The sequence below is a fragment of the Trachinotus anak genome, unplaced genomic scaffold (assembly GCF_046630095.1).
Source record: "Trachinotus anak isolate AG129_WGS33_773 ecotype Australia unplaced genomic scaffold, CSIRO_AGI_Tana_v1 ptg000019l, whole genome shotgun sequence".
Lineage (NCBI taxonomy): Eukaryota > Metazoa > Chordata > Actinopteri > Carangiformes > Carangidae > Trachinotus > Trachinotus anak.
In genome coordinates this window covers 25,356-52,500 of record NW_027273870.1, presented here as the reverse complement: position 1 = coordinate 52,500, position 27,145 = coordinate 25,356, and the positions used below count along the sequence as shown (strand labels likewise).

Below are 27,145 nucleotides of genomic sequence, written 5' to 3'. Positions count from 1 at the left end.
TAGCGGCGCTTGTTTTCCTGCCCTCAGAAGAAGAAGAAGACTTCTGCGACCATCCGTTCTTGCACAGGATGAAAAACAGCTTCCACAGAACAAGATAATACATCTATCATGGTGGACATGAAGCCAAACCGTCTGCTGTATTTTCTCAAGCATTATCAGTGCACCATGATGTCGTGGTGTTCTCCTGTGTCTCCTCAACACCCACAGGAAGCAAATGAGACTGTTGTCTCAGCCTGTCCAGTATTTTCTCAATGAATTAGTCTCTGTGTTGGTGAGAGTTTAGTAACAGTTTATTTTCAGGTAGCTTAGTTTGTATTTTCAGCAAAACAAGACAACAATTAAATGTTAAAATCTAATTTTGTGGCCCTGAAGCTTGTGTCACACACGGTGCAATAAAAAGTAAACAGCCCAAATAATCAGGTGTGAACACAGAAGAACTGAGTCTTTAAACTGTGTAGGTTTAGTTTAGATTGTTCTATTCACTGATCGTGCAGGCTCACTACAGCGACTAGCCAATAGGTGCCTTCGGATTCGTTGTCATGGTAACGTTACTGTAAGCCAGTTGCATTTTAAAAGGCTTATCTTAATCCATGATCTTTCTGTGAATGGTGTTGAATCAAAAATTCTTCCAAAGGTATTTTGGTGTCATGATAAAAAACATTCTTCTAGTTTTGCTCTTTTTTGCGTGAGTGAAGAGAACAACAGCCTCATTTCCTGACGGCAGGAAGTCGTGACATTGCGTGTGACGTTTTATGAACATTTTATGTCCCTGACCTCAGTAAAGGCTCAGTTTAGCCTGTTGGGACATTTTGTGGTTAAGTTCATTCTTTACCATGTCATGTGGTTTAAAGAGCCGACTTTTAATGTCACATATTGTTAATTTTTTTTTCCAACATTCAAACAGTAATTCAGATTTTGGATGAAAATGTTTGCCCTAACGTTTTTAAACTATACTCATATTTAAACATTAAAAGATACGAACGGCACCGGATTACAAAATACTGCATCTCCCAGGATAATGAGTTCAAATACAATTTCAAGTTTGTTTTCCGAGATTGAAGCTGAACTTAAACTTGATCCTGAGCCTGAACGAGAGCTTGGATGGGTCAGAGCAAGTCGGCAATTACCCCACCACCTATTATTTGTTGCCCCCCTCCCCCACCACCACCTCCTTAGTGTTGGAGTAGCAGCATCAAAGGCCTGTCACCACTAAAGTTAATGGAGCATCACACGTGTGCGATCTCACACACAGACATGACAGACAGGTCCTGCAACTTGAGACGGGGGCCTTTGGAGATTAGGGATGGGTGTATTAACAGCATTGAGAGTCAAGAGAGAACGTTACAGAGAAGGTCAGAGGGCAGGGTAAGGAAAGAATGTGTGAAAATGAAATGTTACAGTGCAGTTGTGAGTAAGTCCATGTGTGTGAGCTGCAGCAGAGAGAGGTCATGTTTAGAGGTCAGATCCTTGAAGAGTACATGGTGGAGGTTTGTAGTTATAAGGAGCAATGAAGAGAGGCACTTGTTGAACATAAAGCCTGATGTCATGCTACTTACCCTTCAAACAGAAAGCCTGCAAACGCACGGGGAGAGATGTATGGTGTTATCAGACACACACACGCTGCAGGCAGCCATACATTATATACATAACCACACACAATGATGTGTGGCTTCCTGAAATATACACTCGCGCACACAAACACACACATACCGACAGAGCTGGGCTAACAGGGTACAGTTCCTGTTGCTTCCCTGATCAAACAATGGCAGCTCTATTACAGGCCTGACAAGGCAGGCTGTGCCAAGGGAGAGAGAGGGAGACGAGAAGAGAGAGGGAGAAGGAAGGGGAGCAGACAGAGAGATAGAGGGGGCAGCAGGCTGACGAAAAGCAGTCAACAAAACAGGGCTGGCAGAAAAAAAGAGGCTGAGAAGGAGAAAGAGAGAGATCCTCTTACATCCAGGACAAACTGCAGAGTCCTCCAGGGGTTTGTCTCTGAAGAAGTTGCAACACAACTGTATTTCATTACCTGAATCCAAACGGCCACCTGCAAGGAGGGCTGCGTGTAATTGCATGCCTGCATTTGGATGTGTTGTGTGCTTTTGAGTACATGTGAGTTTGTGCTTGTCCACGTGTGTGTGTGTGTGTGTGTGTGTGTGTGTGTGTGTGTGTGTGTGTTGGTGCTCCCCAGTGTGTTGTACATCAGGAAGTGGTTCGCCAGTGTTTTGTCCCCCTCAGTTTGACACTAGCGTGTACAGAGCGCCTGTAAGGACACAACCTCTGCCTGGAACAAGCCACCCCTGTGTTTCCCCTCCTCCTTCTCCTCCTCCTTCTCCTTCTGCATATCCTGCCTGCCCCGTCTCTCCAGGAAACGCTCCTCCTCCCTTCCTTCCTCCCTCCCTCCCTTCTAACCCCCCTTCACTGCTGTCTGGGTCTTTATCACTCCTCTGCCTCCGTCCTCTTTCTATCTATCTGTTAGGATGAAAGAGGCAGTGAGGGAGTACGTGTGAGGGAGACTTCCCTATGTGTATAATTTTCTGTTTGTGTGTCTGTGTGTGTGTGTGCACCTATCTGTACTTGTGTGTAGGCTACATGTGTCTTTGTCTGTGCAAGTGTGTCTTTGTATATGTGATTAAAATTCAGTGGACTGCAGCGAGCTGGCTGTGTGAGGGCTTCTGTTGAGTCAGAGCAGGTGGGCTCCTGCTACTACAGACCTGCTAATCACTCCTTCCTCCGGGTGATGGACCGGGTCAGGCAAAGGGCAGCTGACATACAGGCCCCCCGCTGTTACTGCCAGATAAAGTGAGGGGACGTCAGTGGTTGATGCGACACACTTGTGTACATGTCAGACTGGAAGGCTTCAGTTTGTGACTCTGTTCCTAATAAAAGTCTTGACTCTGTAATGCTAATGATAAAGTAACTCTGCTATAATACCTTTAACCCTAAAGCAAAGCAAAGTAACTGTAACCCACATACAATCCATCTACAGTAAGTACAATAGAGAAGTTGTAGAAGGACGTAGTCGGCAGGAGTCCTGGTCTCTTAGCACTGAACGTGTCCTGGGTTTCACTGACGTCACTGAGCAATATGGACAAAAAGTAAAAGATAGTGTAAAGAACTTTCCAGCTTTGTCAGAACAGTTGAAGTTGCTGTGTTAAAATGAAGATCACAGCCTGAGCTGTTGAGCACAATAAACAAGTAAATGAGTCAGTTTGTCAGTTTGCCAGTGTCTCTGTTTTTCAGTCTGCAGACTTTATCAGAACTTCAGACCAGCCTTGTGGCTGCAGAGGTCTTGATAAAGTCAGAAATTTCCAAGATGGGAATTCTGTGAACAGTGTGACTACTGTCCTGACCCAGGGTCAGATAAGCTTCTGTCCTGTAGTGATAGTAAGGCAGGCAACAGCTCATTAACCTGACTACATCAGATAGCCAGTCACTCAGTCAGGGCATTTTCTGGAATCTGTGGACCTGACCAGAGTATATTTTAGTCTTCTGTGCATTATTATAAGTCTTCTTGATTTCATAATCTTCAGGTAAACAAGACATTTGATTAATTTACAGGATTGAAGAACACATCTAGAGTTAAACCTGAGTTATTAGCCCTATAAATGTTTAACTGGGATTGTGATGGCGTCTTACATGTGCAGATGTGAGGACGGATGAAAGGAGAGATAATTACTCCTAAAGCTGTGTCCTTGTGTCCTAATGAATACATTTAAAGTCTGAATATGACTAAAATGAGTTTCCCTCTACAAATGTATTGATGAAACATGTTTGCACAGAATAAACTGTTTGCTCTCTCAGCATTGAGCCGTGTCTCCAAAGAAGAAGAAAAATTGGCAGCAGTGGATAAAATGTGATTTCAGACTGGAGAAAGTGTAGCAACCAGGTTAATGCGGGGAACGAAAACTTGTTTTTTGATTTCGTGCCTATCTCAGTAACCTTGTGTGCGTGTAGATGTAGTGAATGAGACAGAAAGCAGGAGATGAGTTCACCAGACGTGATATCAAGGGCCATCCAGCACAGCTGCAGGCAGAGCGACGAGACGCAGCGAAGGCCCACAGGCTCTTGATAGAAGAGGAGGAGAGTGAGAGAGAAACTGCTTTTTACGTTTGTCCTTGATCAGTCAAAGCTCTGAACTGAGGATGTTGAATCAAGTGTGTGGTTTTCTGAAAGAGGGGGAGCCCTTATCTGGCTGTTGTAGGCATGCAGGTCTGTGTTCGTGTGCCTGTGAAGGTCTGCAGAGTGAAATCCTGCTCTCTGCTGCCCCCAGAACCTTTACTACAGCTTCATTCATGTAGTTCTGGACAAATCTGGTGGAGGTTGAATATTTGGAGAAATATGAGCAAAATGCTTAATTTGTCTCATGATCTGTGACTAAGTAGAAATTAAAATATTTGCTCACTTCTTGTGATTTGGAGCCTCGTAAGAAAACAAAAATAATCCTTGTGTGACTTCTGACGTAGATAATGGAATTTAAAACATTGGTCGAGTGGAGGCTTAAGTCAGATGTGTATCTGTCTGAAGTATTCAGATATATATTTTCACCCTGGACTGTTGCCCAGTGCTGCCCATGGCTCCTTTCCTGGCTCACATCCAGTTTAAACTACAGATACACTGATCAGACTGGTTGGAGCGTTAACAGTGAAAGGAGATCTCCTCTAATCTCTGATTTAAAAAAAAGTTACATAAAGTATTGTGAGCTGTGGAGTATTATTTCAGATACCTTGGCGAGCAACCAAGACATTCTTAAATCTGGCAGGGATTGCAGTGGTTTTTTTGTGCGTGTCCCCCTGGTGTAGAAAGTACAGAGGGTTCATTGTGGCTTTTTCTGTCGGGGGGGGGGCGTTCGTATGTGCTCAAACCAGAGAGCGTGTACCTTCCCCAAAAAACCCAGCCTAAGTATGTTGTAAAGAGAAGATGAAAGTCAGTGTGTTAAATAGAAATCCACCTCCTGTTTCTTCCCTCCTTCCCCTCCCTGTCTCCCTACTTTCCTCCCTCCATCTCCTCCTCCTTTTCTCCAGCGTTGGTAATTTTTTTTTCCTGTTCCCTTTCTCCCCGTCAGGCTTAATGCCTGCTTACAGCTCCATTTAGGCTGCATGCGTGGAAATTGGGTAGGGGATCTTGTGGGTTTTGTGTCCTTGGAGATAACCAGTGTGTGGGAGGTGACAAAGGTAGCGTAAGCCGTTTGAGTGTGTGTGTGTGTGTGTGTGTGTGTGTGTGTGTGTTAGAGAGAGACTCTGCTTTAAGTGCAGGAATAGATCTCTGACAAACGGGAGTGCGGAGGGGTATGCATCTGTCAGTGTTGTTTGAAAAGCCAGAGGAGAGTTAATCTGAGCGAGTCACTCCAGCTCGGCCTGCGTCTCTCTGCTGTGAGTCCTCAGTCAGTCACTGCTTCACCGAGCACATCAGCTCTTTGGTTTTCAGTTGTCTTCGCTCAAATGTCCACAAGCTCAGTATAAGCAAAGTTAGACACAGCAGAAAGTCGGAGTGAGACCAACAATCCTCATTACAACCAACTGTAACACAATCTCACGTTTCCTCCTTTAGCATAGGTTCATTTTCTGAGGATGTTTAGTTTAGACCTTGTGATGTATTTTAAATGATTTTTATAGATGCAGCTTGAAAACTTGTGAAGTCCAGATTCCGTCCTGTATTATCATTGCTGCCTCCACAGTAAGACATTGAGGGTTCTCCTGTGATTTCCAACCCTGATAGAAAGCAAGACCAAAAACATTACATCTTATACTGTATCTCTCCCTCCTCTCTGCATTCCTGTCTCTCTCCATCCTGAGGTACAAATCTCCTGCCTCCCTCCTGTTTCTGTGGCGGTGATGATCAGCTTGGCTCCATCGTCAGCATCACCGCTGCTGTCGTCACGGTCCCTATATCCTCGCCAGTCCACTCTGTAATCCTCTCTAAGCAATCCCTCATAGCCCTGATTCTCCATTAGCTTGTCAATAAGCCCAAATAATCACTATCAACTATTAAGGAGCCAAAGCAGGAGGATCTGCTTCTGTTAACCCAACTCAAGAGCTAATAATAAGGCCTTACTGGGCCTTCCGCCCCAGGCTGAGCCGTATGATTTCAGGCTGAGCGTTGACCACCAGCCAGCCTGAACTAAACCAGTCTGACACAGGCTTATTGATCACGCACATTGATTAGAACAAGTATGGGAGACTAACTATTCACACAGTGTCATAAACTTTTTATTTCACATTAACCATAGCTCGGCCCTCCTCCTCCTCCTCCTCCTCCTCCTCCTCCTCCTCCTCCTGTCTCCGTCTCTGCCTGCTGTCTCTCATGAGAGACAATCAGCGAGGGCGTCGGTAGTTTCACCACAAAGCCCCCGAGTGGATTACATCACCACCTCTGTTAACGGCCCTGTCTGTCACAAGCCATCAGCATGTTGTTGACTTCATACAGTCCTCCACTCAACTTTATTGTAATATTGGAACCAGTTGTAACCAGTCATTGAAAGCCACAGGCGTGACCTGTTATATCAAGACCTCCTTCTCATTGAGATACATTGGATTTTGATTATTTGCAGTGGTTTAGGAAAATCACTCAATTCTTTCTTCCTCTTTCTGTCTGTGTTTCTTTCTTTCTTTCTAAAAAATGAGAAGTTTTCCTGGAGGTAAACACAGTCCCATACAGCACACATCTGCAGGATTGTGTAACAGGATGTGGAATTTAGTAACCTATCTATATAAACCATGAGAAACACGTACTGTATTCTCCTTCCCTCAGTCTGAGAGTTTCCTCTGAGCTGGAGGAGAAACTGTGAGCAGGTTTGATACAGACGAAGAGGAAAGAGTGAGTATTGATATCACAAATTAGGTGTAATCATAACTGTTTGCGTACAGTGGAAAGACAGGATGGAAAGAAATAAGCCTGAGTGTGTTTGAGACAGGGAGAGTTTAACTTGTGAAACAGAAATAAACAGAGAAATTGAGTGAGAGGAGAAGAGGAAGAGACAAAGCTGAGCAGTGATTGAGGGGGAAAGAGAAGAATTAAAAGAGAGCAAGAGAATGATGGAGAGGGGGGAGGAGAATAATTGCAGGAAAGGGGGATTATTAGTTTGTCACTATCCGCAGTCTAGAGGCTCTCAGACCAAGGCCATGGATAAGTGAAATCATATGTCTGTCTCATCAGAGAGAGAGAGAGAGACAGAGAGACAGAGACAGAGAGAGTGAGAGAGAGAGAGAGAGAGAGTGTTGATGAGTGCAGACGGTTCCAGTGTAGCAGTAAACATTCATTAAAACAGCAACTCATTTATGCTATGGTCCATATGGCTCCGTGAGTGAGTGTGTAACTGTGTGTGTGTGTGTCTGTCTGTGTCTGTGTGTGTGTGTGTGTGTGTGTGTGTGTGTGTGTGTGTGTGTGTGTGTGTGTGTGTGTGTGTGTGTGTTTCTTTATTTGCAGATTCTCCACACTTTTGTGGGGTTTTTAATTGAAATCGAGTGCAAACGAGTGGATGTCTCATGTTGTGTGAAGTAGTCGCACAATTCAGTGACGTGTGCATGAAATAATTGTTATCATTGGATAATAACAGTTGCTCAGTGGTGCAGAGTCAGAACAGTGAACCCCCAACACCTGATACACGTCTTCACTCTGAGGTTAACTTTGAAAAGGACAAAAAATACGAACCAATCATGAAGCTCAGTGAAAGATCAGATGACTTGTTTCTTTTTAATGTACTGATAACCACAGAAAACCATGTTACACAACTTAACAGATCACACTAATATTTAATTTTAATATATTATTAGGATTATTTTGTTGCTCAAAGTGATGATGAATTACTGTTTTTGATTTATATCAAATCCATTTTGAGTTTGTTCATCGTGGGGTTTCATAAACCTGGGAGTTAAACATTTAATCCTCAAACACAACATGAAATATTAGAAATATTAGAGCAGCCTTTTAGTCTTTTCACCTGATGGTGACAATATGCAGCTGTGAATGTGTCTTGACACAGTTTTATAACTGTATTTTAAAAAAAAATACTATATGATGAAAAATATACCAAACACAACCAGTCATGGGTGTAGAAACTGTGATGGGCGGGGTGGGGGGGGTCTGTCCCAACTTGGTGCAAAGCTTCACCCTTGTCCAGGAAGAACATGCAGTCAAGATTAAATGAAATAATGCAGCAAAACCGAAAGAAGAGTCAGACTACAGAAGAATAAATGGCTCGGCCTTGTCTTGGGAAGGTTTCATCTTGGTCCTGGCAGATGTAGAGAATGTGAGATAGTGTTTGTTCAGTCTCTAACCTCCAGCTGTGGGCTGCTGTGAACTCTTTCCCTTATCGTCTGCAATCGTCTCCTCTTTACTCACTGTGAAGGTCCTGGGCTATAAATCGCCAGGAGAGCTGCACAACCGAAGATAACGCTAATGCACTTGTAAGCTCAGACCAGTCACTTAGCTGGGATATTTACAGTGTTGTAGAGAAGGCCATGCCTGGGGGAGACACTTCAAAAACAGAGCGAGCTGAATGGAGAAGAGTAACGATGTGTTTGTAGGAGATAGCATGAGCAGCTGCCTTTGAGCTGATGCAGGATTCTGTATCTGTGGTGGTGAGATGTGCTTTTCTTTAACTCCTGTTCAACCAGGCGGGTTTGACTGATGATGTGTTTTCTCTGGAGGAGGTGTCCTGCAGGGGTACGGACAAGTGAAGGGAGCATGTAACACACCTGAGAGGTGTCCAGAACCGCCGCCGCCGCCGCCTTGTGCTGTTGATTGATGTGTGGAGCTGGGTTCATTCTTCTTTTTATACTGTCAACAGGTTCCATTAATAGATCCACTAACAAGTGTTTCCTGTGGAACCGAAGCCTGAGCTGTTAAAAAGTTCTTAAAAACACCTCAGTGCATCTCCTGTGTGTCCTCCTTTATGATGAACATGACTCATTCTCACATGTACCATCCTGCTGCCGTTAACACCACCAAGAGCAAAAAAAGATGCTCAGCTATTTCTAGAAATGACTCAGTCTTTTAAGAAAAAAATGAATCCATAAATTTGTGATTACTTTGTAAAGATTTACATCTTTTGCAGGGATGGGAGCTGTTAGCTCCACAAACACAGGTAGAGATGCTGAAAAGAGGAGACAGACTGTTGGTTTAGTCTTTTTATTAGATTTGTTGATAATTAGAAAAATATAGAATAAAGCTTTTTCCTCTCAGACTTTCAAACTACATCTGGAAAACATTATTTTACAATACAATCAAAGTTGTGTTGTTTTTTTTTCCCTTTGCACCTGAAAAGAGACAAAATACGCATCAAGGCGTCTTTTATTACAAATGACTTTCAGTAAATGAACCACAATCCTCATCTTAATTGGTGGATAAAGAATGTGATTAAGGATTATTTCCCAAATTAACTGCTGGTAAAAGTTTTACACCAGCCCACCCTGTGTAAAACCACAGTTAAACCTCAACACTTCAACCACACAAAAAAAAACAAAACAGCTGAACCTGGCGTCAATCTGGTAAATTTTCCACATTTATTGCTTTCAAGGCCTCTGGTCATCTCACACTTCCCTACAGCCATCGCTCTGTCTGTCTCTGTCCAGCTCTCTCTCTCTCTCTGGTGTGTCCTCAGCCAACCCTGAACAGCTTTATGTGAGGGTTTGGTGGTTTTGGGATCTGCTTTGCTCAACATCAATCCAGGCCGGACAAGTGAAATGCCTTAAAATGACTGAAATCCCCCCCCAAAGCTGATAGTACAGGGATCGTACAGGCTTATGTGTTCCAGTGGGATCTAGAGGGAGTTAGACAGAGAGAGAGGAGAGTTGTTCCACTGCAGAACTCCATGGAAATTAACATGGAAGAATCTGTGTGTTTCAGTACACGTGTGCTGTATCATTGACACGTAGAATAACACAGAGTGGAGTCACGCTGTTGTGGATGAAAGCAGGAGAGACAGGAGGAGAACAAAGGACAGGAAAGAGTGATATGGAGTCAGAGACAGAGAGGAGGTGGTGAGGTATCAAGAAATGAAAAGCACATTTTCATTATTGCATCCCGTCACACAGACGCACCATTCTTTCTTTCTTTCTCTCTCTCTCTTGTTCCCTCCATCTATCTCCATGCTCTAACTCCCCTGTATGTTTATTTTCTTCCCTTCCAACTTCCCTCACTCGTCCATCCATCTCTCCTTCCTCTCCTCCCTCCCTCTCTCTGTCAATTAGCTCATGTAAACTCTGCTTTCCCTCATTGTTTTTCCAGGGGAAAATGCCTCTGCTTTTGATTAAGCTCAGGGCCCTGCTTTAATACCCCCCCCCCAAACACACACACACACACACACACACACACACACACACGGTACCAGCATCATGCATCATACCAGGCTCAGTGTTTGGACCCTGTGTGTCTGTCAGGAGAAGCCCCCTCAGATGTGCTGTGACATGTTTGTTAGTGTCTGTCTGTCCTGTGTATACACACTGAGAGATGAAGGAATACCCAGTTACCAGTGTGCATCCACACACACACACACACACACACACACACACACCGGGGCTGGTGTGGGAGGTGGACGGCAGCAGCACCTGTCTGCCAGCTGTTTGTTGTCCCTCGGGGGGGTTTCGGCCGTCTGACTGACAGGTGAGGAGGCCCGAGGCTGAGAGCCACAACACAGCTGGCCAGGCCCAGATGCCGAGGAGGGACAAAAATCCACTGTGTGTGTGTGTGTGTGTTTTGTGGTTGCCTCATTACTCCCCCATCCCCACGTCTTTGACTTTTGAATAAGTGGGGGCCTGAGCAAGGATTGTGAACAGGTGAAACTGACAGACGAAAGCATGGCCCTCATTTCCTTGGTGCTTTGTTCCCGTCCTCTTCACATTCTGTCACTTTCTAAGTGTCTCAGCACTTTGTTCATTCATCTTCTTCCTCTTCCTCAGTCTCCACTCTTTATAATTTCATCTCTTCCCTCTGTGTCACTCCTTTCTTCTTCCCACTTTCTCTCTTCTTCTTCTTCTTCTTCTTCTTCTTCTTCTTCCTCCTCTCTGTCCCTCTCCCTCCCTCCTTCCTCTCATTCCTGCTCTCCTTCCTTCCCTTGTTGCCTCTCTTTCTCCGGTTCCCTCCATCTCCCCTTTTCCACATAAAGCTGTTTTTCATAGAAGCCCATGCAGCCTGGAATAGCATTCCCCCGGGCGCTGCAGGGTGAAACACTAGACTTTTCTGAGCCCCAGCCAAACAGATGCTGGCTCTTGGAGTCCCACCAGAAACAAGCCATCATGCTTCTCTCTCTCTCACTTTCATGCTTTTTGTCTCTTCTCTTCCTTTTCTGTCCCTGGTTCCCCGTCTTTCTTCCTGGTCTCTCATTCTCCTGACACTTTCTCACACTCTCCTCTCTGTCTGACCCCCCCGCCCCCCCCACCCCTGTGAAGGGCAGCATCTTAGTGTCCTAATCTCTTTGCAGAGTGTCGTCCAAACAGCCGCTGCCTGGCCTCGAAAGTCTGTTCAGCCGCTGCTTCGTCAAACTTCCTCCATCACCATCCCTTTGTCAGGTGCCTGTTGCTTTGTGCGTTAACTTCTGAGCAGTTTTGTGCCTGGAAACAAGGGAAGCAGTGGAAAAATGGGGGTTTTCTTTCTGCTCTTTCTTCTCTCCTTTATCCACCCTGAAGTCTATACTCCTACATTTTCCTTCCTGCCTCTTTGCTGTCTTTCCTTACAATTCTTCTCCCACCTCATCCCAACTTTTTGTTTTCTATTTTGGCAGAACTTGCTAGCCTGCCCCCCTCCCTCACCCTCCCCGTATAGCTCCTTCCTCTGCTTCTTTCTCTCTCTCTGCCTTTCTTGCTCAGTCTTTAAATTTGCTTGAACCCAGGGACCCCGTCTGTTACGTAAATGGGTTAAACACAGACACACATGTGCTCTCACATACTGTATGTACACACTCATTGCCTGCACATACAAACCTCCTTTTCACCACTCATGCACACACACACACACACACATATATACATGCACACACACACAGAGTGCTATAGGGCCAAACTTGGCTTTGCAGCTTTTGGCAGGTGTTCAACTCTCTCCCCGTCTCCACTATCGCTCACTGGCTGATGCAGTGTTTACATGAGCTGCCAGTTACGACCAAATCAAAAGCTTTTCCCTCTGAGCCTGGAACAGTTGGGGGCCGAGGAGGTATGCTGTGAGTGGGTTTGTTAATACTGATTTGACTATAGCCATTCTGAGGGCTGAATGTAGTCATTTGTGTGAGTGCTGCTGCTCTGCATCTACTCGACCTCAGTTAAACCAGCTCTTTAAAACAGGTCCTCTTCAGAGCAGAGCTGCACGATGACTCTTGACACGTTTTGAAAATACTCCTCTCTGATTGCAGGTACTTGATTTTTTACATAACTAAAATATTCAGCAGCGCAGAGTGAAATGTCAAAATTACCGATGCCCCGTCGACTTCAGTATCTCATTATTGATTATTGAATTATTTATATCTTAATCATCATACCTGTGGTTATGACAAAACAGCCATTCATACTCAGAGTGAACCCTGTGAACCCCAGGGTACGTAAGCCTGTTATAAGGTTATGTAACATATTATGGTGGCTGCACCAGGCATTACATCACTGGTTAGATTACTGGGGATCAGGTCTGCTCACACACAGCCTCTACACACACACACACACACACACACACACACTGCCTCCCAGTTTATAGCTCTATATACTGTGGATACGAGCTCATATGTCTGTTTAATGAATTCTGCTCATTTGGTGCAGAGAATAATAAACAGAGGTATTAACGTTCTGTTTATGTTTATGTTCTTGTGTCCTGTGTCAGAGTCTGAAATGAGGATCAGGTGTGTGCGGTGGAAGCTCTTACCTGTGTGTTTTGGCGGCGTTTGGATGTGGCGTTCCACTGGATTTGATTGGTTAGGGTCATAGGATGACGCTAAGCAAAGCACTATTAATATGGATTAAGTATACAGCACGGAGCCTTGTGTGAGTGTGAGTGTAGCTGAGCTGGGGCCGAGTACAGGGATGATGTGAGGGGTGATTGTGGTAAGGAGGTGAATTAGATTTAGAATTAGAATTAGTGAGGAGACGTTAAGCGGGATGGGCTTACAGGCTAAGCACTGCGAGGTGGTGGGGGGACGTGATGCTTACATAAACACACAGACGCACACTGCACAATCGATCTATACATGAACGTCTATCTGGTCTGATCGAGGTGAGGCTAGATTACAGGAGAAAAAACAAGGGGATGGGAGGGGCTGACGAGAGTAGACAAACAAGACCCCCCCCCCCACACACACACACACACACACACACACAGACACACACACATATACAAATGTTCAGTGTGTGGTGTCTTAGTGTCTTGTGCTCTGTGGAAACACACACGCTTTGTCTGAAGTGCAGGCTCAGTGAAGACTGTAGGCCTCTGTTGTCTGGCTGAAGCCTGGGAGTCGCCTGATGTCTTCAGCCCAGACTGAGCGCTCTCTTCTGGAGGCAGAGTGAAGATGGCAAAAGGTTATGAGAAGAAAGTGTGTGTGTGTGTGTGTGTGTGTGTGTGTGTGTGTGTGTGTGTGTGTGTGTGTGTGTGTGTGTGTGTGTGTGTACTTATATGTACTGACCAGTAATAAACAGAGCTCAGGTGTGTGTTACTCACTCAGTCACACACACACATTGACCCTTTGTGGCAGCAGTGCAGCTCCCCATGAGTCCCTGTGCAGACAGATGGTCCTCTTCACTGTACATCCTCATCCTCACTGCTTTATCTGCTTGTTTGTGTTGGTCCATCACTTGTTTGCTCGGACTCCAAGCTGTTCGGACTGATCCCAGCCTCCTCGCCGTGAGGGTCACCACCGTCACCATTTGTTGGATTCACTTGTTGACGTTGTTTTTTAATCTGTGTCTTCTCTGAACAGTTCTGCCACGTGATTGTTCTGTATGTTGTTGTTTGGGAAACTGCTTGCTCCTCTTTTTTATTCTATTACCACTGAGAAACATTAGCTTATGTAGCTGTTTGTGGTTGTTGAGTCTTTCTGTACGTTCCCCGACTGTTTCTAATGGACTTTATTGGGATGCCTGTGTTCTGCTGACGGAGTTGGGAGGAACTTCCTGGTTGATGTTTTGCTGAAAATGCTTCAGCCAGCTGTTCATTCATTTCACCTGTTCTCTCTGTGGTTGTGAACCGCGGCTGCGTCAGAGAGCACATCCAAAGACACACACACACGTCCTCACACCCACTGGTGATGCTGACCACTGGGCTGACTTCAGGCCGTCTGTCCGTCGCGCCTGGCTCCAGCTCCCTCACATGACCTCACCCTTCGCCCCTCAGCACTCTCTCCATCTGCCCTCACCAGGCCGCACAATGGACAAAGAGCGCTTCAAAAGTGTGTGTGTGTCTGTGTGTGTGTCTGTGTGTGTGTCTGTGTGTGAGTCTGTGCGTGTGTCTGTGCTTGTGTCTGTGAAAGTGTGTGAACATCACCAAGCTACATGTCACTCTTCCATCTCTTACATATGTTGTGTGTTTGTGTGGTTGAGCCCGAGAAGACGTCAGTTCAGACCTGACACTCAAGGCCACGAGTTCACAGTCTGCCTCCTCTACCACTTCCCTGCCAACCCATCTCCTCACCTCTCCTCTTCTCTCCTCTCTCCTCTCCTCTCCCTCCTCTTCTCTCCTCTCTCCTCCTCTCCTCTCCTCTCCTCTCCTCTCCTCTCCTCTCCTCTCCCTCCTCTTCTCTCCCTCCTCTTCTCTCCTCTCTCCTCCTCTCCTCTCTTCTATCCTCTCCTCTCCTCCTCTCCTCATTTCTATCCTCTCCTCCTCTCCTCTCCTCTCCTCTCCTCTCCTCTCCTCTCCTCTCCTCTTTTCTATCCTCTCCCTCCTCTTCTCTCCTCTCTCCTCCTCTCCCTCCTCTCTCTCCTCTCTCCTCCTCTCCTCTCCTCTCTTCTATCCTCTCCTCTCCTCCTCTCCTCTTTTCTATCCTCTCCTCCACTCCTCTCCTCTCCTCTCCTCTCACACATCATCATAAACACAGACTCACTGATACAGCTGCATATTGACACGGCACAAAATGAGTGAACATCAGCCCTCATCAAACTTTGCTTTCATTTGCTCATATGATCTCACTTTATGGCTGTGATTGGCCAATGCATGTCCACACCCCTGTGCGCACACACACACACACACACACACACACACACACACACACACACACTCTCTCAAACACACTGTTTGCTCTGCTTCCTGCGTTGAGCTGTCTGGCTGGCATCATCTCCAGCTCCAGTGCCAAAGGGTCAAAGGTGACCACTGCTTGGCAGCACTAGCTCCATGTCCTTCCGCTCTTCTGTGTGTGTGTGTGTGTGTGTGTGTGTGTGTGTGTGTGTGTGTGTGTGTGTGTGTGTGTGTGTGTGTGTGTGTTGTCAACGTGACAGCATGACCCCTTTGATCAAGTTTGCTCTCCTGGAGTTTTCTTCCTTGTATATATACAATATAATATACACAGCCAGTGTTTTCGCTGTCCTCCTCTACTTGCCAACAGCTCCTTTCCTCTTCTCCTGCTAGTATCCCTGCTCCTCCTTTTCTCTTGATTCCCTCCCTCCCACCTCCCACAGCCCTCTTACTCTCAGCCTCCCACCATCCCTCTGTCCTCTTGGCACAGATTGACAGGACTGAGTCTCTTGGATTGTCAGCACTTCCCAGTGAGACACATATTGTGTCAGTGTCCAGCCCACTGAGTGCTGCACCGTGTGTGTGGAGCCCAGCAGGAGCATCACTGTCCTGTACCTCCTGTACCTCCTCTACCTCCTCTACCTCCTGTACCTCCTCTACCTCCTCTACCTCCTCTACCTCCTCTGCCTCCTTCCTGTGCCACTGTGGAGCTCATTTTACCCCAAAGCCACAGACTTAAACATTATGTTTATATCTTTACACTTTATTAAAATTACACAGTGCCAAGTTCTTTAAATATATGACTTAATTCATAACATACTGAAAAGTTTTTTTCCAGCAGAAAATAATTTTCATTATGACTCGTATGCATTCCCAACAGAACAACCATTATTTTCAAATGCATTCAAATGGATGGATTCTCTCTGTACTTTCATCACTGCTTTCCTCTGGAGCAAAGAGCTTAAGAGTTCCTCTGTAATTGGGTCTCTTGCTTTCCAGTGCCGCACATCCACCCAGCTGACTTATTGATGTATTGTTATGTTCGTAAAGTGGCACATTTGTTCAGAAATTTCATTGAACTGATCCTCAGGAGGAAAAGACTTGGCTGCAGAAAGAATGTTTGTTATCACTGTTATCTCAGTGGTGCTTTTGGAGGAGCTGGCAACCTTGCTCAGTATCACTTTGTGGGGGTGTGTGTGTGTGTGCATGTGTGTGTGTCTGTATTAAGGATGTTTTCTCACTCTTATCAACATGTCCTTGGCTGTGCAAGTGCACCAGCCTTCTATTAGTGTAATTCTCTCTCTTTTATGTATCTAGAAATGCAAAGGGGGATAAAAGTGAGCAACAGAGGACCAGTGCAAGAGGCCAGTCACAAAGATAACACACAAGACTATATATAGACTATATATTTGTTAAGTCTTGGTTTAGTCAGTTTAGTCAGATGAATACAGATAAATAAAACATATGAAGTTTAATACAGGAAAAGAGAGAATGACAGTTCCAGTGCTAGAACATGGGAGAGGCTTACCTTAAACCACCCCTCTGCTGGCCAGACAGGAAGTGTATGTAACAGCCTCAGCACAAAGACCCACAGTGTGTATCTGGGCCAGCAGGAAGAGGGACCGAGGGAGGAGAAATCCAAGTCTCAACACAGGCCTTCCCTCGCTCCCCAGCTCTGTGCTCAGCTCTGTGCACCACGCTCTCTGCAGCATTTCCAGCTTTCTTTTTTGCAGAGCTGCACTCGTCTGCTCTGTGCAATGATACTGGATTAGTTTACTCCAAGTATCTCGAGCACTTTTCTGTCTTTAATCTTTTAGCTGCTTTTCTCTCAACCACTGTCTGTGCATCATGACTTCTTTTCATACTTTGACGTCCCCCATTTCTTTTCTCTCTGCTTTCTTTTTGCAAACTTTTCTCAGTCTTTTATTGCTGTTTCCTTCTGCTGCAAATATGCATCCTGTCACAGTGCTATGTGTTTTTTTTAATTTTTTTAATTTTTTTTAATTTTCTGACTGTCTTCTCTTCTCTTGCAAATCCACATTCCGTCAGCTCATATATCTTTGTGTCTCTGCACTTTCTGGTCGGTTCTCCCCTCTCCAACAGCGCTCAGCAGCTCCTGATGTTGCAGAGTGTAAGGCATTTTGATTTGAAACACTTTCTTTGAACGTGATAGTGTGCACACTATGTGTTTGCTATCTAAGGGCAAAACGCAGAAGGGATAAGCTCCTACTCACATCTCAATAATATTCACGGCTCCATATTTCACTTTGATTTTATTCACATCACATCTCTCTTGCTTTTCATCTCTTTGTGTCCCTTTCTCTGCGCTCCTGGCCTGCTTCTCTCCACAGTCTAGAGAGTGAAGTCTGAGCGAGCTGAGACGCCTGGCCCAAGGCCTTGTTGCTTTATTTGCATTTCACCATGCTCTCCATGTGCCAGGAAAATGCCACCTGGTGGTGACAGCCTCCTACTGCAGACACCACTTCAGCCTGTGTGCGTCTCTCTGATGTTTTTATCTTGTGAAAGCCTCGTAGGTAGCAGCGAGAGTAAGTGTACCCCCCTATTGCGCCCCCCTCCCTCTTCCTCCTTCCTCCTCCCTCCCTCGTGTTCCCCTTCTCTTTCCCTTTCCGGCCTTTGTGCAGCTGTATTTATTTGGGCTGGAGCAGGGCAATGCAGAGACACTGGTCCTTAACACACTCGGGCCCCCGCCCCGGTTGACTCCTTTAAGCTGAGTAGAGATGGAGGTTGACAGGGTAATAATGCTGGTGTCAACACCACTTACAGGACAGTTATATCAGTATCAGCTCAGCAGGGGGACGTTCACACTCTGTTAGGCTGGGTCGTGAACCGTGCTGGGGGCCCCCAGCCTCAGCCGCACACACACGCAGTACACTCAAGCATCTGCTAATGAAGCAGCTGAAACGTACATGAATGCAAAAAGTTCACACTCATGTACAGTTAAAACAAATTCATGCCCACGAGCTAAACACATTAATTCAGCACATGTGCATCTTTTTATAATATGTCTTTTAATGACATCATTATGTGCATGTGTGACTTTTGAAGCTAATTCTTCTGCTCATAATGAAAAAGTCTGATACGTTCAGATTTAATCAGCGAAGTCAGTGACACTTCAAACCAGAGCCTTGTGTTCTTTCTCTCTCTGCCACGTGTCCAAGAGTACATGTGTGGAAGTGTGTGTTTCCATGTTTGCAAGTGTGTGTGTGTGTCAGGCTGTGTGTGTGTGTTTGTGTGTGGGACTGTGTCTTCTTGTGTCTGATGTAGTAGGAATCTTGCTCCTTGAGCCCTGGAGGTCCTTCAGGACTTTGAGCGTCTGTCCAAAAGCGAGTCGTGTCAGCATGACTCCAAAGCACAGAATCCCATTTACACTCCACTGTCCATATTAATTATAAATCAGAGTTCTGTTGGACGCCTCTGTGGCTGCAGTGCATAGCAGCGATCACAGGAACCAAATGGGCCTTTAACAGGGTTTGTTGTCTCACAAACACTATTATTTCCTCACTAAGTGTTTTAAAGGAAATTAAAACACACAACATGTCATAGGCTCCAGTTTTGTTTTACATAGAGGCTCCTGAATGAATTCCAGCTTTGCTTACATTTTACTAATGTTTTTTATCATAGTGTGCAACAACATATGCTGTGTAATTTATAATAGTTTTGCTGTGTGAATATTCAGCATATTACTCAGTTATCTTGTCGCTCTTGGCAGTAACTAACTCAGATTTTCTCCTCTGCCAGGACAAAAATAATTATCCTGATGTTGTTTTATTCTTCATTTCATCTGCCTTCATTTTACTGTCAATGCACGTAACACAGAACAAGCTGACAAGCACCCAACACTGCCAGTGTTAACACAATGCATTGTTTCACTTGCCCTGATTCAAGGAAACAAGCCATGACACGTGTGTGGATACTGAGTTCATGACTCATTTCCAGCTCAGTACAGTAAAGTGGTGGATGGAGGGTTAGGTTAGAAAAATATTTCAGCCTTGATCAACTGGATTTTTGAGCCATTTGTTAAAGGACAGGATCAAATTAAACTGATCTAATGGTGGGAGATGAATATCAGACCTTTACCTCATAATTTAAAGGTGCTGACATCCTGTCAGACAGATGGCCTGAGGCAGAAGAACCCAACATACAACAACATACAACAACAGGGAGTTTTATTCCTCTAAACTAAAGTCTCTCACATACACAACAGTAGATTTACACATCCTGGACGTAGGTTCATTCCTCTTATGGGAGGTCATTTTACACCCTTCTGAGTGAGCACTGAGTGACTGAGTTCCACCTTGATAATTTATCCTTCCCCTTTGAACCTTAAAACAAAAATCAGATTTTACTGTGTACAGTAATGAAGGACTTAAAACCGGTGTAATGGCTATACCTCGGGTTTTCATGCTCTCATCTTGGAATTTCCCAAAATTAATTTTTATACACCATGGGGCAGTCTAATTTAATATAATCTGCCCTGTTCTGGGGATACTACCTCTGAGCCCGCAGCCTAATATTTAGCTGAGCTTATATTGTAGCAGCTTGGGAAAACCCTGGTGACTTCACAAAGCCAATATCTTTGGATAAGACTCCAGAACCCGTTTTTGGAGGCCCATACAACCCAGAGATGGAGGAACATTACAGAGGAGAGTGTAGCTGTGTCACACAGGTCCACAGTAATCTGCACTGACGGAGCCAAGAGGTGATGGTGGGGTGAGGATAAGAGGATGAATGGATAGAGGGAGGGACAGCGGGAAGGAGTGAAGGGGATAAAGAAGGAGGAGGGTATGTATGGGCATCCAGCCAGTCACATACCCCCCAAACCTCCACTCACCACCCCACCCTCTCACTATCACCCACTCCACTCGTTCCCTGCGAGTTCATGCACACCCTCCAGACCCATCGCCCCCTCCCTTTCCCTCTCCCACTTTCTTTTGCCTCCTTTCCTATCCTCCAAGCTCCCAACCTTGTAATCCCCCCTCTCCCTCCTCTCTCTGCTCCTCCCTCCATCGCTTCCCCTCGCTCCTCTCTTCTCCTCCTCCCCTCCATCTCTCTCTTTCCTTCCATCCCTCCCCTCGTCTCTCAGCATCCCTCTCTCCTGGGTCTTCTTGCCGTGGTGTGGTGCTGTTGGCAGAGCGTAGGCGCAGGCGGCACACAGACGGGAGCACAGATGGGCAGCAAGCTGCGCAGGGCGGCCAGGCACACCTGCTCCACACACACACACACACACACACACACACACACACACAGGGCCCTACTCTGCCACCTCGCCACACAGCCTGCCTGCCTGGCACAGTGGCACAGTGATACAGGGACACAAACACAAATACACACTGACACACATACATACACACATACATTCATACGTACATATTAGTGTTTGTTCATACAGATTTAAACATGCATCCATGCAAACATCCATGTGATTTCGATCCAGGACCTAATTTCATCACAGGATTCTTCATCTTTATTCTCTGGTGACTCTTTAATATTTTAAGTTTCACTTCCAAGTGTTTGCTTGTGAAGAGTAAAACATTTGAAAAGGTCACATTCACACTTCTTGCTTCACTACTCAGGGATCTGGTTCACACTTTCAGGACAAAAGCTTTACTGCACACATACACACACACTGAACAGTAGCAAAGATAAAGACTTCTTAACACTCAAACTGAAATATACCCTTGTACGACACAGACTTAAATTATTAAAAAAATAAAACAGAAAAATATACATAAATAAAAAGGAAAATAATAATAAAATAAGGTCCAATAAAAGAGCTGAGTGAACATCTGTGTGGGATAGCCGGGGGGATTAGGAGGGTTTGGAACATTTTAAGCGCATTAAGGATTAAAAAAAGGTCAGAATGTTTAGCAACATACCGATAAACCTCTTAAGCGAAACCCAATTGGGAGGCTGTACCGCGTTATCCTGTGTTTTGGGGAGGAGAAGAGAGGAGAGGGGGAAGAGGAGAAGGGGGGGAGTGGAGTTGACATTTGTTCCAACAAGGAGGGGAATCTGTGTGTGAACCGACCGTCTGTGCACATACATGTAGTTACACACACGCATGCACGCACATATGGACACACACTAGTTTGATGTGGCTGCAGAGTACATGAGCTCACTTGTTGGTGTGTGTGTGTTGATGTTTGGGGGGGGGGGGCTCAGAAATTACCAGTGCTGTTTATGAACCTGTCAAACATTCATGTGCCTCTTGTCACTTCTTTTAGTTCTGACCTTGATGTTTTATCCTGTGTTTACAATCATCAGCTTTTCACATTTCCACTCACAGAAATGTCATTGGTGCATTTTCAGTTGAGTCAATAACTGCAGAGAGAACAGCGCTTTCAGGTCTGAATGTGTTTTAATCTGGGCTTTTCTTAGCAGAGCTTTAGTTCGCTGCTCCACTGGCTGAAGAGTGACTGACTGACCCCTTCACCAGTCGGCCAACAGCAGAATTCAGTTCACATCCCTGAGACAAAATCCCATCCACAGCTGATGGGTGGTGGGGGTGGGTTGAGTAGATCAACAGGATAACAGAGCAGTTTGTCTTTTCTGACCCTGAAGGTCAACAGTGCAGCAGGTACAGAGTTGAGTCATGCAGGGCATCAATGGAAGAAGCTGAGGTGGAGCTGAATGATTGGTTGTGTAGATCAGGGATGAGCTGCTGTGGATGAGAGCGTCACATAATGCAGCACAGATGGAACCGATGCAGAGAGCCACACAGCCATAGATTGAAGGATAGTAGGAGGGAGAGAGCAACCAGCAGTGGGGGGTCCAGTACTGACTGAGTGGAGTTGTGTTGATTGTGGTGGGGTCATGAGATTTGCCCTGGAGCCTGTAGGGAAACTCTGCAATCAGCAGCCAGCGATGGAGCCTCAGCAGTTAGAGAGCAGAGTCTGGATGTTTCAACTCATCGAGTGCTGCAGGACTAATGTGAATATTTAGCTCCAATATTAACACAGGTTCGGTCGCCAACCCCCACAAAAATTACCCCAATCTTTTCATCTTACTGGAACTGGATCTCACTCTCGTCACCGGCCATTCGTTTACTTTGGCTCCGCAACACAGAAAAACACTTTAATGTGCAAAAGCATTTTCATTTATTGAAGATTTTCTTCTTAACGTTTACTTTCTTATTTTTGACATCAGAATTCTGTCCCTCACCTGGAGGATGAGGAGGAGATCATTTAGTTCAGTCTTGAACTCTGACCCAGGTACCTGTTGTCCAGCTGCTGATGCTCAGCACCATGTCGAGCTAATGTCGTCTTGTAACCATCACATGATTATTCAGGGTCATTTGTTCTGTTTCTCAGCGTCCATCACTGAACACCACCAGTGTCTGTGCAGGTTTCAGGCTGAAAGGTGTGAGGTTAGAGAGGAAGTTGCTGGCGGTGGAGGTGGAGGAGCATCCGGGGGGCTGCAGGACTATGATTGGGGTTGCTGAAGGGAGGGCTTTGGGGGGCTGCGGTGGGAAGATAAGGGGCTGGATGTGTGGTTAGGAGGCTGTAGTGGGGGGGGCTGTTGAAGGCTGCAGCTGGCAGAGCAGCGATAATCAGCAACCAGACCTCCTCTCCGCTCTTATCCTCGCTCCTCTGCTGAACTCAACACTGATTTCCAGTGAATGATGGAGTCGTGGTGTAAACACTGTCAGTTGGTGAAGGAGCCTGAGCTGATGAAACTACAGCCTCAGTATCTCCAGGTCATCTCCGTCTCCATGACAAACAAACTCCTCTGTCGGAGGCAGGTGATTGGACGATCAGTAAAATTCTGCCTCCTGAAGAATCCAGCTCAGTGAATAATGAACCTGAAAGAAGCTGCTCGTTCTCTCTGCACTGATTCCCACCTTCTACCAAACATGTCTGTGACTGGACAGCAGTGAAACCGTCGTCAGTGGTTTCTGTCCAGCTGATTGGTGCTTTTCACACACACACACACACACACACACACACACACACACACACACACACACACACGGTGTGCGGTGTGTTAACATGTCACCTGATGCTGTGTAGAGATCAGATCTTCTCAGAAGAAGAAGAACAGCAGGATCAGTGTATCTGCTGTGGACCAGCTGTGTCCATCTGTCTCCCGTGTCTCTGGGAGCTGCTGTGGTTTGACGCGTGGCCTCGGGGTGATGTTGAGGACGGCTATCAGTGTCCCTGCTGCTGCACATATCTGCCTGACAGAGTCTTATCTACCACGAGCCTCAGACTTTCACACCTCTGCAACAGCAGAACATGTCGGGGTCACGACAGGCCAGGGGGACATTTAACAAACAGCAGCAGGGTTTCCCAGAATGTGAAAAACAACTGTTCTCTGTTACTCAGTAATGTACAGGGCCGGTTTCAAAAGTCAGGGATGTTGTAGAGGAAGGTGTCAGATTCAGGTTCATGGTGTCGGTTACACAAAGGATCCTGGGTTCATTCTTCTAAATGACAGCTGCGACCAGGAAGAGCTGGAGCTTTCTTCTCACGTGAAACAAACACAACCGAACATCAACTGCTGCGTGTGGAGTCGAGTGGTTCCACCTCAGCGTGTGTGTGTGTGTGTGTGTGTGTGTGTGTGTGTGTGTGTGTAGGAAATGAGTGTAAATATAACAAAGTGGTAAATTTGACTTTTGCATTGGTTTTTTCAGCAGAGACAATAATTAAAAAACACAGTCAACGTTTCATAAATGCAGAACAAAGACAAAGTTGATGCAGCTTCTCGTAATAAAAACTAAAATCATGATAGATTTTATCTGCATCGACAGACGTCTCCGAACTTCCTCTGTGGCAGCGAATCAGATCCTGTAGCGTCCACATCACACGTCAGACACAGCACATACAGTGAGGAGCTGTGAGTCCGAGCCGCTCTGTGAGAACTGGAGTGTTTACAGGGTTGTGGAGCCCTGTGGTGAAATACTACATGACGGTAAAAAGTCCATTGAAGTCAGGTTGTTTTCTCAACAGCTTTCATTGGCCATCATATATGTTTACTCTGAGTGTGCACCTCAGTGTTGGTGCACGCATCAGTGTGTGTGTTTGAATGTGTCTGGGTGCGTGCGCGGCGGGGGCGCAGCCTCGTATGTTTGGAGTGAGTGCCGTCAGTTAGCTGGAATGTGGCGCTACCGCCAATGCTAAGATGGCTGCCAAGCTCTAAGATGGCTGCCAGGATTACACCCAGCCAGTGAGAGACAGAGGAGAGCGGGAGATTCTGCATGTGAGGAGAAAGAAGCTCTCTTTCATTTCTGCTCTCTTTCTTTCTCTCATTCTCACTCTGTGTGTCTCGCCCCTCTCTCTCTGTGGATAAGCAGCGAGACAGGTCTGTTATTGTTTCTGCTCAGTAATCTGTGGCTTAGTGCGGCTGCAAGGCAAGTGCTGCTGGCAGGAGAGAGTGTGCTCTGTTATCACCTACAGCCTGCAGATAAACACCTCCTGTAGCTAGCCTGCTAGCTAGCTACAGCCCAGCTAGGCCTGAATGGATGGCCAGTCTCATTCAGCAGCTTATACATGTGCTCACAAAGGCCGAGGGCTCGCACAGCTGCCAAGCATGTGTTACGCTTTCAGGAACGTATATCCACACACACATCTGACATCTTTTTTCACGGCCCGGACGAGAACGCTCCGTCTTCAGGCTCGAGTTACTGAACCTCCTCGTTCTGCCCGTGGCTCCTCCAGGTCTGACTGTGACCCTTTGTTGCCAAGACTCGGCGTGTTTGTATCTGCTCCTGTGAGTGCTGTCGTAGGCCAGTCCTAACAGGTGTGTGTTTGTGTTGCTCTGCTTTCATTTGATCCCAGGAGGAAGAGTTTTGCCTCAACTTTAAGATTCTCTGCCTCAGATCCCCCGGGCCCCGTCACAGGGTCACTGTGCTGATGCGTTCATGTGTTCGGGATTACAACGTGCATTAAAGTGTGACACAAAAATGGGAGAAAGAAGCAGATTGAGAGAGAGTGCATGGCTGTGTGGGTGTGTGTTCATATTTGTGCGTGTATGTGTAAGGTGCTGTGTTTACGCAGACTAAATCCCCACCAGCAAGAAGGTATTAAACAGGATTAGTGTGAGGAATATGATTGCGTGGTTAGATACTAAATGGCAAAGCAGCACACTGTAAATCATTGCACCTTAAGTCAGGAGGGAGAGAGGGAGAGAACATTCTTAGATACAAGACTGTCACACAAAAACGTGTGAATTCACACACACACACATACACAAGATGTATACCATACCCCAGCACATACTGCAAGTCCCTCTTATTCCCTCTCACACCTCAAATATCACAGTCTTGGCAGCATGGATACGTAGCTGTGATTCACCCAGACATTGTACACCTACCAGTTTGTTTCCCTTTGCTTTATTTAGCACAAACCAACCAGATCCTCACCGCTCCTCTTCCTCCTCTTCCTCCTCTTCCTCTTCTTCTCTCTGTTTCTGTGCAGAATCCGGACAATCAGACAGCTCCAGCCAACAGGGGGACACAGACATTAAACCACCGCCCAACGGTAGGTAAACACACAGACACACACACACACACACACACACACACACACACACACTCAGACACATGTCCAGACGCTGTCAGATCAGCACAGTAGAATTGATTCCATCATGCTTATCAGTCTAAACATATTCTAATTATGGATCCAATTAGCAAACACACTCACACAGATGTTGATCCACAAACACAGTTGCAGATGGTTGCACTGTGTGATTTTCAGGGTGTCTTCCAATTTTTTTTTCTTTTTTAAATCCATGAATTCCTGATGTCGTCTCCTGATTTTCCTCTGAAGCTTGTGTGTCTGTGTGAGTCCTGATCTCTTCCTTCTCTCACAGGGCACCTGAGTTTCCAGGACTGCTTCGTCACCTCAGGGGTGTGGAACGTGGCAGAGCTGGTCAGAGTGTCACAGAGTGAGTAGTGAAAACACTCAACACTGAACCAAGAAAGAAAAACACTGTAGAAAAATGAACTGCAATAAAAAAAACTGCAATAAACCAGCTCAGCTGAAGGACCCCAGTACTGTCTGGTGCCACTGAAACACCGTGAAACTCTCTGGAATATTCGTATCATCTCAGCTCATGACTTTCCTCTCCCACTTCCTGTTGTTTGTCTCCTGTCAGCTCCTGTAGCCACGGCGTCGGGTCCGAACTTCTCACTGGCCGACCTGGACAGCAGTCCCAGCTACTACAACATCAACCAGGTGGCTCTGGGGCGACGCTCCCTCACCTCCCCTCCTTCCACCAGGTACAGTCTGAGCTGAGACACCACACACACACCACAGCAGTGCACAGGTGTGTGGAGGTGTGTGTCACTCCGGAAACACCGGTGACCATTACACGAGTGCAGCTGTTTGCCATTAGCAGAGTCTCCTGTGGGCGAAGCCGCCGTGTGGCTGTAGTAGTGTTACCTTGGCTTGTGATTCGCTGTGATGCCAGAGGCAGAATGGAGGGAAGTGTGAAGTCACAGTAATAAGTGCCAACAGTGTTTCACTACTTAACACAAGGAAGTAAAGTACAACAATTCATTGAGGTTTCTCTCTGTGAAAGACATTTAGTGCCACAACCATTTCCTGTCCTGGACTCTGTCCTGAACCTCTTCACTGTATATACGTGTGTGTCTCTCTCTCCTCCTCTTTATGTGATGTGATTTCTGCTTTTTCCTCTTTCTTAACTTGTCTCTCTCTCTCCTCTTACCTCTGTCATCCGCTGTCACTTTAGGTCTGAGGTGGAGTTGTACGCAAATCTTCCACGGAGGTAGTTATAAAAACACCTACAGAGACACAAACTAATGAGACACATGCACAGAAACACACACACACACTCACACACACACACACACACACTCTCACACATAGAGAGTCTTACAGTGGCTGTCTCTGTTTTCTAACTTTTCTTTCTGTTTCCTCCTTTTCATTGTAGTTTTGACATTTCCTGTGCTTCATGTCTGTGATAATCTTACTGTTGTAAAACCTGAAGCCTCTGTGAAAGTTTAAATCCATACATTCCCTGCCATTATATA

General features: G+C 45.9%; 1 protein-coding gene across 22 annotated transcripts in view; it reads left to right on the top strand.

Moving 5' to 3' along the window:
- Window positions 1-27,145, top strand: part of LOC139636235 (nuclear factor 1 X-type) — a 105,270-nt gene that overhangs the window by 57,245 nt on the left and 20,880 nt on the right. For 11 of the 22 annotated variants that reach the window (XM_071504096.1, XM_071504093.1, XM_071504090.1 and 8 more), the window contains 4 exons: window positions 25,569-25,631; window positions 25,963-26,037; window positions 26,248-26,371; window positions 26,845-26,880. In XM_071504096.1, coding sequence (XP_071360197.1) covers window positions 25,569-25,631; window positions 25,963-26,037; window positions 26,248-26,371; window positions 26,845-26,880 — 298 coding nt within the window. The remainder of the gene's footprint in view (window positions 1-25,568; window positions 25,632-25,962; window positions 26,038-26,247; window positions 26,372-26,844; window positions 26,881-27,145) is intronic. The other 11 variants (XM_071504092.1, XM_071504088.1, XM_071504107.1 and 8 more) reach the window with 1 other exon arrangement.